At 33.4% G+C, this 12,558-nt stretch overlaps 1 protein-coding gene across 4 annotated transcripts in view; it reads left to right on the top strand.

The window, feature by feature from the left end:
* Positions 1–11,831, top strand: part of LOC6037990 (alpha-tocopherol transfer protein) — a 29,979-nt gene extending 18,148 nt beyond the window's left edge. For 3 of the 4 annotated variants that reach the window (XM_038253794.1, XM_038253795.1, XM_038253796.1), the window contains exons 3-5: positions 6,542–6,721; positions 10,483–10,577; positions 10,640–11,831. In XM_038253794.1, coding sequence (XP_038109722.1) covers positions 6,553–6,721; positions 10,483–10,577; positions 10,640–11,317 — 942 coding nt within the window. In that variant the 5' untranslated portion in view covers positions 6,542–6,552 and the 3' untranslated portion in view covers positions 11,318–11,831. Of the gene's footprint in view, positions 1–1,721; positions 1,946–6,399; positions 6,437–6,541; positions 6,722–10,482; positions 10,578–10,639 lie in introns of those variants that run through there. The other variant, XM_038253793.1, reaches the window with a different exon arrangement.
* Positions 11,832–12,558: the final 727 nt, after the last annotated feature.

Genomic DNA, 12,558 nt, shown 5'->3' with positions numbered 1-12,558 from the left:
TTTTCAGTCTAAATTGAGGTAAAATTACATCATAAAAGAGGTAATATTATAGGTAATATTCAACCTTCCAAAATTACAGCTTCCAAATTTACATTATTTTTTTTTTCTGTGTTTTAAAATAAATTTTAAATTTCCTGGAAATTCCCGGAATTTTTGTGGAAATTTGTTGAAATATTCACATTTTCAAATTGGACGCAAACTGATGATGCAAAATTACTTCTTTGAGCATACTGAAGGTACAGTCCATCATATTCGGAACAGTTTAATGATTTGCTTTTAACTTCATGTGAAAGTTTATCTTGTAATCTTTCGATTGATGTATTGACCGACTGTAAATTTTTACGTTTAATATCAAGTTTTCAAAGAAAAACATTGACCCTTGAAATCCACAAATTCGGAACATTTTTTTTCTTTCGGATGTAAACAAACTTTGGTTCTCTCCAGGAGAACATTTTTTTACAAAATAATGTCTTCGCACACTGAAATCAATGTTAGTTATGGTTGATGAATGGTTTTATAACTTTTTTTTTGTGAAAATATCAGTAAAATTTAGGAATTCCACAATTGTGGGAGGCACATTAACATCACACAGTTATGGAACAGACAATTTGGAAGCAGTGTTTTACTGCTCGGGATAAAATAGTCTTGAAATGCATTTTGTTGTTTTGTTTTAAAAGTACTACTTTTACTAGTGAAATAGCAAGATAATGATTGAATAAAGGTCCTAAAAATAATAGGGTTGCCAAAAAAGATGCATTTGGCATGCTATTGACAAATTATCACAAAAGTGTTCCGAATATGTGGGATGACTGTACCCAAAAAGTTACAGCCAGATTAAAAAATGCAAAAACAAAGCTCAAGAAGTAATCGCACCAACCTGCTCTAGGATAAATCCGAATGAGTGGGCGAAAGGATCAAGAATTGCTGAACTATTCATATTTTGCAGCACACTTAAAAGTAGGAATGAAGTTTTTTTATTCGAGCCAATTAAATTTCTTGTTGAAAGTTTTTGTCACTCAATTCTGGCAAAAAAAACTAATATTAACCTTTATTCAAAACAATATTTTGATGCATCAAAAATATCATTTGCGATTTATTGCAAAGGTCATGATTTCAGAGAAAATATCAAATTTTGTTCCGTATTTTACATCGAATCTTATCAACTGGTTACTAAAATGTTTCTCAAACTTGTGTAAAATTCTGATTACGTTAAAATTGATACAGTGCCAATTTCCAAAGAAACCATTTTGTATTATTTGTTTTTTTTATAATACATGCAGTACATTTTTGAAAATCTTATCGTGAGAAAGGAATTTTCGGATCAATTTGATGTCTTTGGTAAAGTTGTTAATCACTTGCATAATAATTTTGTTAAATATGATTTTGTTAGATTGAAATTCCACGCAAAAATCTAATGTAAAAATGTTTTCGAAATTGAACGCAAATTAGTAACATAGAATATTCCTCAGACAAATGCTAAAATTCAGTCGGCCGATATCTCTAGCTCCTCTTAGCACATATGCTAAGAATCAAAACAACCAAAACAAAACACGCTACTCACCTGTTATTTCCATACTCAGCAAATCACCCGCCTCTCAGCTCAGGTGCAAAACGGCGTCGCGACGCCACCGCCTGACTGCAGTCTCTCTTGCTCGCTCTCACACACAAGCACGCGAGAGAGAACTTTTCGCAATAAAACATTAGCGCTGATCAATATTCTATGCTAGTCTACGGTTAACGGTCTCCGGTATTGGTTCGTGTGTGATTTTACACCGGGCTGTGATCGTCGTTTGAAATTGTGCAATTTCACAAACATACACCACTACCAAGTGTATGCCAAACTAATAAAGATTGTACCGGTTTGAGATTTTATTCGTGCCCTTCTCAAGTGGGTTTGTTTTATGTTCGGCGAGTGTTGTGAGAGGAAAAATTTCGCAAATTCCATGTAGGTGGAAAAATTCCACCCCGCTGTGGTGTTTTTGGTTCAGTTTAGTGAATGTTTTTAGAACGTGATGAAATTGAGTGTTTTTTCAAGAAAATTAGAAACATTAGAAAGGCACACTATTTTTTAGCTGTGAAATGCAAAAGAGCAGTGATAAATGTCTAGAGAACTTAATAAAAATGAATTATGGTGCAAACATCAAACTTGACTGCTCGACGTATAGTTTTAATGTCAATTGTGTAAAAAGAAAACGAGTCACAAGTCGTAACCAAAACAGTTTGACCTTTGCGCTCGGTGTGGCCAAGAAGCAAGCAAACGCCGCCGGTCCCTTCGTGTCTCTTTTTTTTCTCGGCTAATGAGAAATAATGTTTTCTCATTCGCAGCTAATTTTTCCGTTCAAATTAGTATGTTCATTAGGGTGATTAGATTTTTTGTTCACATAAGAATCTGTTAATAATTAACATGTCATCAAGCTTTGTCCAAAGTATAAAACGTGGTCCAAGCCAAATAACAAATTTCACCTTGTCACCCTAATGCACTTGAATCGTTGCATGTCACAAAACTCTTGGGTGACACCAGTTGCACTTGGCATTGGGCAATTATTTGGTGGCCTAACATGATTGCTTTAGATTAATTTAAATAGATGATTGGGAAGCAATCTGCTTTAAATCTGCTTGTTCCAAAGAATGATTTTGATGATCTTCCTAATTTTATGTCCCAGAACGTAGTCAAAAATTCAAATTGCGTGCCCCAACCATTAGGTGACCAAAATCTTTCAATGAACAATATGTTAATTCACGAAAGGAAGATGCCACGGTGATTATCTGCCAACAAGGTTAGTAAACTGTCTGGCCGTCTCAAGTTCAGCGTTGACGCAAGAGATTCTAACTCCTTTTAGGAGGAACCTCAATTCGGTGCAGTGCTGTGATTCTGCAAGGCGTGACGAATCATCGAAATTGCTGATTCATTTGGGGCAAATTTGTGCCGCTAGCAGTCTGACGAGCAGAGTTAATTTGACCCAGTAAAATAGATCAAACCGCCTTTCAGGGCAAGGTCAGGTTTTAATTGTTTTTATGTCTGCTTTTTTCATGCCATTTTCGATTAATTTAACGAGTGCAAAAATCAAATATCCATTTTATTTTTTTGAATCAAGTAGAATCATCAAAATGTATGAAGAATTTATTTTTGCTGATTTTTCCTTTCGAAGGAGAATTTAAATAAATCTTCAGTTCCCTTCAGTTTAGTTCAGTTTTTCTCACAGAAAGGGCACGAATTATAACATATTTGTCATTTTCAAATGTAAGTCTTGGTTTTCCAAATTTTGAATACATGTTTTGGTGAGATAAAAAAATCATTTGAAAATTTCGTTGATGGGTAACATAACAAAACAGAAAAATTATTTTAAAACAAATCTGAACCATTCCATTTTTCTTTTGCTTGAATGGTTGCTTTCTTAAATTTTAAAATATATATTTTTGTAATCTAGCCCAATACACTATCAAAATTGCACTACACTGTAACTGAAAATCGCACTTTGCTGAGTTCGTTTTCGCACTTTTTCATACGATTTTTTCAGTTCGACTGCGATTACACTTTTTTGTGTTATCGCAGTCGAGCTGAAAAAATCGTATGAAAAAGTCCGAAAACGAACTCAGCAAAGTGCGATTTTCAGTTACAGTGTAAAGTTCAGTTCAAATTACATTATGAATAGTAGTTTATGTAAGAAGTTGTAAAAAGAAGATTTTTTCAGCATGACTTTGAATGAGCATGACAGAATTGGACTGTGAATTGGATTTGTTTTTCCAGTAAAACATTTGTTTCTTCGCTTGAATGCTATTTGCCCCCCTCCCCCTTCCGTTCCCTTCCTCAAAGTGTCTACGTGGTTTATGGATGGTCCCATATCAATAGGGCTATTGATTTTTCACGGCAAAAAAATCGAAATTACGCGGTACAAAACATTGAAATTTCACGGCCAATTTAACGGTACTCTAAAAACTGCTCAAAATAAACGTATTCTTTTAGCAAAATCATTAACAGAAAAGTGTCTTAAAAGTAAGCAGTAGTTCTAGATACAACATAAAACCCCCTGACACAAATTATTTATTTAAAAAAAAGGAGCATTGAATTAGTCTTGGGAAATTTTGAAGAATTCCCGCCAGTTGAATTCAAGATTATTTTATAAGATTTTACAAACAAATGTAAACATTGAGTGTATCCCGCTTACTCCAATGACATAAGGTGTTTACATTTGTCTATAGGACCTTATAAAAAAGGCAAGAATTTATTATTCAGCTGTTTCAGTTTTGTTGAGATTTTACAAATTAATTTGCTTAAATACCTCCGAAAGAAGCATGTCCTGGACTTCTAATTCATCCAAACTAGAATCATTAAATTAAGTGCAACACATATTTTTTATAATTTCCTTAATTTCAGCAATACGGAAATTTTAGTTTTTAATAAAGTTTACGCAATACTTCATTAATAGCAGTTTATTCAAAAAGTTGCAAAAAGAGGATTTTTTCAGCACGAGTCGTACATTTATCCAACAAGGTTCACCGAGTTGGATAAATACGGAGAGTGCTGAAAAAATCTAGTTTTGCAACGAGTTCCATACAACAATTTTTTGCAATTCCAAAAAACACAAACTGAGTGAAATTTCATGTCAAATTTTCATGTATTTTGTCAATAAATCGTTTAAATCAAAAAAAAAAATGTTGAAAAGTGTTACTTTTCGAAACAAGTGCTGAAAAGTTCAAAGTAGAACTTTTCAGCATTTATTTTGAAAAGTGTTGCTATTCAATTCTGTTATTTTTGGTACAGAAAAGTAGGCTATTTTGTCGTTCAAGAATGACAGGAAAAGTAAGTAGTTTCACGACGGAATTGCACAAAAGCAGTTTTTACATGTATTGATAGTCCAAGAAAAAATATAATACATTGCAAAATTTCCAGAGTTATATAAAACTTACTTAGTATAATTAGTAAACTTTATATTCAATCCAAATTATTTTTTTAATCAGTCAAGGATGCCTATTTGGAGTTGGGAGACTGGATTTATGGTTATTTATCAACAAATAACATTATTTTTGTTAATTTTTCGAAAGGTGTACAAACTTTTTTTGCACCTTTTTTGATTTATGTAATAGTATTTGTTATATAACTTTTTATAGAAATAATCTTTTCATGAGCTTTTTATAGCAAAATGTTCGGTAGGCATGAGTTTCTGAAAAAAACGTAGTATCAGATTTCTGTCAAACTTTAAATTGTTTACATGTTTCATAACAAATTGTGCATAGTGCCCAAGGGGTGTAAATACTTTTTTTACATACTGTATATTTTCAATATTTATTATTTTACATACTAATCAATTGAATCAAAACACTCAACTTATATTCAAAATTTGTAAATGCAATTTGTTCATCGTTGTATTATATAGTTGATTGAATAAAATTATTTTATAAAAATTTAAAAAAGGTAATTTTTGCGTTTTCTTTAAAAGAAGAATTGATTTACGTTCTTTTAAAATCTTCTGGAATCGAATCCAGGCCGACTGGTCGAGAGGCAATCACGCTTACCCCTAAACCACGGATCCCTATTTAATTTGTAAACTGCTTTTAAAATGCTTGTTAAAAATCTTTGAAAATGTTTGAATGAAAAACAATGCTTAAATGCGATTTATCAATTGAATATTTCAAATTTTGCGGCATTTCACGGTTTTTCTTAAATTTTACTGCCAGGGGCGAATTTCACGGATTACGCGGCTTCCGTGAAATCGCGAAAAATCACTAGCCCTACATATCAATATAAAATTTAATAAAATTATGTAAAAAATAAACAAATATTATTTTCTACAAACCTCTTAACAGAAGAACTATAAGCAAACACCAGCATTATTTATATATGTTTTGGATCATATGAATTTGTTTTTTCCTTATCTTAATCCTGACCTACGCCAGATATTCGGAGTGGACCACCGTGGCAACCCCCCTCGCCTCGTATCAAATCACTAGATTCTCACGTGTCCGATAAGAAGTAATCGCACCACTTAATGTGGGAAAAGATTCCCGATTGCATCTGATATAATAATCGAATCTCCAACACTCTCAGAGACGCGCGCGCGCGTCAGCGAATGAAAGTGTTATTACCGCCAGAGTAGTACCGAGTACCTACTCGTCACCTGTTAGGCACACGCGGAAATGATCCGCTTTCTCTAGTAGTGTGGTGTGTATAGAACCCGCTAGATAATCACCCACTGTAGACAATCTAATTACAGCTGGTCATTACGGTGTGCCGTGATATCAGCCACACGTATGAATATAATGTTCGATGCTTTGGCCGCACCGTTCAAAACATCCTGAACCACTGCTTTGAGCAGATCTGTTGTTGAAAACACTCAATTTCATTGCATCTTCGTTATTTTTTAATTTTAATAATTTTGACTTTTCGTAACCACTTAACAGCTTGTGTGCAATAGTGAACATAATTTAATCAAAATGAGTAAGTGTCCTTCTTCCCTCCCAAATCGAACCACATTTCCGGCTGTCCCATTCCCCCGTAATCAAATCAACTAATTGCTTTCTTCTCAACCTTCTCCAACCGCAGGAGTTCCAACGATGCTGTCCGAGGTGGACGAACTACCTTCGATCCAGCTGGGCGATTATTTGCTCAGGTTCGAGCTCGAAGATCTGACCCCGTTTGGCAAGGAGGTGGCCCTCAACGAGCTGCGTGAAACGCCCGAAATTAAGGAGCAAGCCGTAGCCGAACTGAAGGCCATGTTTGAGGGTGAGTAATTCATAGGGCAGCACTTGAATATCCGTAGAAAATATTGTCCTTTGTTGTACAAAATCTCAAGCAGAGATAAGAAAAAAAACAAGTTCGTCACTTGCCTTCGAGCAAGTCTCCCACTCTTGCGGTTGATCTGTTGACGTCGATCGGAGAGTCGTGACTCATTTCGGTTCGTAAAACGCCCCCAGCTGTATCTCCGCCACAGTTTATGGGCGTGAAGAGTACGAGTACTCGCGCAAGACCTGTTTGTACTTTGCACGCGCAGTTTACTTTCTTTCGCTATTCGTCTTCATATTCCTTGTACTGCACAAGTTCACGGTCGAACGCAGTCAAGTTCAATGGGTGTTCCGTACGTTTATTGCAACGCAAAGTTCTTATTGACTTTGCAGCGAGACAACCTTGAAAAATTGCAAGGAATTGGACAATTCGATGCCAACATTTCAAAAAGCATCATGTACAAACCATGCGTTTTGAGAAAAACGCATTTGAATGTTGAGCATCCATTTTCAATTACCATTTTTATATAAAAGCAAAATAAGATGTTCTCATAATAACAAACGATAAAAAACGTTGCTTTTGTTGATACTTGATCATCCATATTCAATAAAACATTATTTCCGTAATTTTATTTGAGAAAAACAAACATAACTTCTTTTGAAATCACCAACGTCGATATCACCCTGCTGTCACTGAGGGGGGCGCTTTGTTATGATTCGTTTTTCTTCGCCGAATGTACATGGCGCTTTTTCATGTTGCTTTTTTCGTCACGAGGTTTATGTAGCCTTTTGTTTGACAGGTTGACAGGGCTATATAAACAGGGACTGCTGATGGCAGAGATTTTGTTTATGTTACTTTATTTAAAATCATGATTAAACAGACTTTACTGAAGTAACTTTTGCTCATTTTTGGTGGAGAGGTAGCTTATTAGAAGTACTTTCAGAATATACAATAACCCAGAAAGTGTCAAAATGTACATGATGCCTTTTGAAATGTTACCGTCGAATTCGCTTAAAGTAGTTTTGCCAAATTAGTTTAAAAAATATAGAAAATAAAAAATCAATATAGTACAAACTATAAAAAATGGCTGCCTGCTCATTAATAAAGATAAATAATAATAATAATAATACTAACAATAAATAATGACAAAAAGAAGTAACTTTCGAAGGCTTCTGAAGAGTATGCACATCAAGATGCATACTAGTTTTTAAAATGTCAAATGGATCTTTATTAAGATTATTAGGCTGGTACAAATATTTTTAAAAGTTTTTGTCCCCCCCCCCCCCCCCCCTTCAAAATTGGCCCGAAAAATCAGGGGGCAAAAAAAATATTTTTACAATAAACTTCAAAATTTCAATGAAAATTCAAGTGCAACCAGCTGAAATCAAACTAAAATACATTCTCCTGCGTTTAAAATCATTTTTAGCATGTTTGGGTTTATTAAAAAATCTTAAGATTTTTTGAAAATTTTCGATGTAAAATCTTTTTTTTCGATACAATTTTTGTTTTTGTCAGATCTTAAATTTTTTGAAAACTAATGATTGCAAAACAACTGAACTAGTGTAAAATGCATTTTAAAACACTTTTTTCATTTAAATGTGAAGATTATGGCTTGTTATTTAAATTTTTATATTTTTTTATTTTTTTGCCCCCCCCCTTGACCTCGGCCAGGGCCGAGGGACAAAAACTTTTTTAAATATTTGCATCGGCCTTATTTGTTGAACAAAATCATATTAAAATGTTCCTCTTACCTTTCACAAATATTAAAGAATTTGAGTTAAGCTAAATTAAACAGCTTTTTCCTAAAGAAATCTCATTTTGAAGTACAAATTTCAATTTTCAGATTTTACCATAAAAAAAATTGAAAACAATGTGATTTTTTTATGTAATTTAACCATAAAAACATGAAATTTAAAAACTTATTGTTTGTTTATTTATTTGAGGTCGAAAATTCCTTTGGAAAAGAAGTGATTTAGATATTTTTAGAGGTGTAATATTACCATGATTGTTTAACAGAGTGAAGTGTGAAAACATCTTTTATTTTGCATTCTAGAATAATAGAGCATAAATTGATTTTATTAGCTAATAAAATCAATTCTCGAAATGTTTAAAGCAAATTTTTCATTGTTTTATAATTTTTTTTTTGGGTTTTCCAGTTTTCTGAAACATGAATTGTCTAAATATTATATATTTTTTTATGTTTACATTTGTTATAGGACCTAATAAAAAATCCAGAAATTAAGGGGAAGTTTGACCCTATGTCTCGGGAATAACATTTTAAAAGGGCGTAATATTCAATGTTTGGCCCTTTTGAAATGTTAGTCTCGATTTAAAAAAAATATAAAAAAAATCGAAAAGATCGTAAAATTTCACGAATTTTTCATGTTTTAACATTGAAAATCGGACCATTAGTTACTGAGATATCGACATAATTAAATGGTGGGTTGTTTGGGTGAGTCTTAGAAAACATCAATTTTCCTGTTTTAATCACTTGCATTGCATGGCAATATCTCAGCAACTAAGGGTCGTATCAACAAAGTTCAAAAAGCAAAATATAGAGAATTTTCTCAACTTTTCAAAAATATTTTTTTTACTAAAGTACTTTTTGATTGCAAATTTGATTTTACATCGGAAAATGAAGTTGCAATTTTTTTGCGACCAATATCTCGATTTAAAAAAAAAAGTATCGATTAAAAAAATCATAACTCGGTCAACGATTTTTTGCACAACCTAGAAATTTGTCCCCTAAAAATTAAAAAAAGTTTTTTTTTAAATCAAGTTTTAGTGACAAAAAGTTAAATAAAAAATCACCAAAAATTTGTTTACCCTATATCATTTCTTTTCAGTGTAGTCCATATCCATACCTACAACTTTGCCCAAGACACCAAATCGATCCTAAAATGCCTTCAAAAGATACAGATTTTTGAATTTTCCTACATCAATATTGTATGGATAGCTGCCAAATTTGTATGGGAAATTATATGGACAAACTAATGATGCAAAATGGCTTTTTTGGGCATTCCAAAGGTACCAAAAAAATTTCAGCCGGATTAAAAAATACAAAAATTAAAATTCTTTAAAAAAGACCGATTTTGTAGCGAATTGCTCACGAGTCAAATTATTTTGGCCAAGGAACTCCCATGCCAATTATGAGCCAAATCGCATCATTTTTGATCTAGATGGATAGAATCGCTGTATGATGAGCCCATTTCCTGCAAAGTGTGCCTAAGATTAGTTTACTTTATCAAGAAACAATCTATTAGAATTCGTCATTTATAGTCTGAGCCAAAAAGTGCTCGTCACGATGAGGTCTTTCCAAAGCGCAGGTTATCGTCACTCGCCAATGTTGACAATGTCGAGTCACATCAAAGCTTAACAGCAAAATCCAGAAAAACTGGAATCGACAAAAAATGTGCGCAAATAGCGCGTAACTACCGGCGGCTAACTGACAAAGGCGGACGACTCAAGTCAAACAAATCTCCAAAGACGATCGTGAGTAAATTGTTTGATTTTCTCATGATGGCTGATGAACGGCTACACACTTGTTAGTTCGTGAAGTCGACAGCATAGAAAAATGCAAGCATTGAACATCTTGTTTGGCTTGTTTATTCTTGTTGTGCATTGAATAGCAATAATTTTGATACGGATCTGTTCCAGAAATTGATCAACAGTGCGTCTCCATTGAATTTAATGGAGTCGCATGGTTAATCAACTAACTTTAAATTTAACAATGAAATCATAATATTATTTCTCATTTTCAGGCGTTGAAGATTTGGTGGTCCCCCTGGACAATGACGACTGGATGGTTCGATTCCTTCGACCGTGCAAATTCTACCCCAAGAGCGCCTTTGAACTTGTAAGTTTGATCCGCCGAATCTCACCCCCTAATCAAAGTCTAATCACACCTCCTCCCCCCAGATTCAACGCTACTACCAGTTCAAGGTCAAACACGCCGACATGTACCTGGATCTGAGTCCCTCTCGGGAGGCGAACATTTTCAAGCAGAACATCCTGGCCGTATTTCCGAACCGAGACCAGCTCGGTCGTCGTATTCTTCTGCTTGAGCTGGGCAAACACTGGCGCCACAAGGAGGTCAGCCTGGACGAGGTCTACAAAGGTTGCGTGCTGTTCCTGGAAGCGGCCATGCTCGAACCGGAAACCCAAGTTCACGGCGCCGTCGTAATCTTCGACATGGACGGCCTCACGATGCAACAGGCCTGGCAGTTTACGCCACCCTTTGCCAAGCGGATCGTCGACTGGCTCCAGGACGCTGTCCCGCTCCGGATCAAGGGAATCCACATCATCAACCAGCCGAAAATATTCAACATCGTGTTTGCCCTGTTCAAGCCAATTCTGCGCGAGAAGCTGCGCAACCGAATCGTTTTCCACGGCACGGACCGCGAATCGCTCTACAAACATATCTCGCAAGAGTGCCTTCCGCCGTGCTACGGTGGAACCGTTGACGCCCCCCGAGTTCAGGGAGAACAATGGTACGAACTGCTCATCAAGTGTGACGATGAGTACACCGCGATCAACAAGTACGGCTACCTGAAGCAGATGGACGAAATTAGAATCAAGAAGAGCAAGAAAAAGTGAGCAAATCCACCTAGAATCAAATGAGGGAACACAAACACAAAAAAAAACAGTAACGGAAATGTGATCAAAAAACCAGACTAAATTGATCGAGACCTAAGTTATCAAGTAACAAACACACACAAAAAACACACTAGCTTTATTGTTTTATTACATCGTAATTTTAGTGGAGCTCAGCCATTCCTACTACTTAAAAAACAATCAAAATATCTCACCGCGCAGAATGTTAGTTTTTTAGTATTTATATTTATTAACATTCTGTACATGCCAGAAGAACAATGGAAAAAGACAACTCTCTGTTGGTATAAAGTGCTTAATCGTAATCGGAGAATAAGGTTAAGGTTTTCTAGTTTGTAGCGTGTAAATAATCAACTTTATATTCCAGTGAAATTAACGCGTTCGAAACTGTTCAAATCATAGGTAGAATGTTTTAGTTATTTTTATTAAAAAGATCGTATTGGAAATGAAAATGAAAAATTTAGCTTAGCAAAAATAAAAGCGATTTGATCTTGTTATCAAAATATACATTTTGTTTTTTTTTAAGCTGGTGACAACCCTAATTCTGGTTCAAATAAGTGATAAATGAAAAAAAAACCCACACAAAAATAATTGCTTACTTTAAAAAAACTTTTTTAAATTTATGAATTATTTAAAATAACTTGTTTTTTTCAATATTTATTTCAAATTTCTTATATTTCTTAAATTTTTTAAATTTCTTAAATTTTTTAAATTTCTTAAATTTCTTAAATTTCTTAATTTTTTAAATTTCTTAAGTTTCTTAAATTTCTTAAATTTCTTAAATTTCTTAAATTTCTTAAATTTCTTAAATTTCTTAAATTTCTTAAATTTCCTAAATTTCTTAAATTTCTTAAATTTCTTAAATTTCTTAAATTTCTTAAATTTCTTAAATTTCTTAAATTTCTTAAATTTCTTAAATTTCTTAAATTTCTTTAATTTTTTAAATTTCTTAAATTTCTTAAATTTCTTAAATTTCTTAAATTTCTTAAATTTCTTAAATTTCTTAAATTTCTTAAATTTCTTAAATTTCTTAAATTTCTTAAATTTCTTAAATTTCTTAAATTTCTTAAATTTCTTAAATTTCTTAAATTTCTTAAATTTCTTAAATTTCTTAAATTTCTTAAATTTCTTAAATTTCTTAAATTTCTTAAATTTTTTCAAATTTTTTAAATTTCTTGAATTTTACAAATTTCTTGAATTTTACAAATTTCTTAAATTTCATAAAT

The sequence above is a fragment of the Culex quinquefasciatus genome, chromosome 2 (assembly GCF_015732765.1).
Source record: "Culex quinquefasciatus strain JHB chromosome 2, VPISU_Cqui_1.0_pri_paternal, whole genome shotgun sequence".
NCBI lineage: Eukaryota > Metazoa > Arthropoda > Insecta > Diptera > Culicidae > Culex > Culex quinquefasciatus.
The sequence above is the reverse complement of the archived record's forward strand: the minus strand, read 5'-3'. Positions and strand labels throughout refer to the sequence as shown.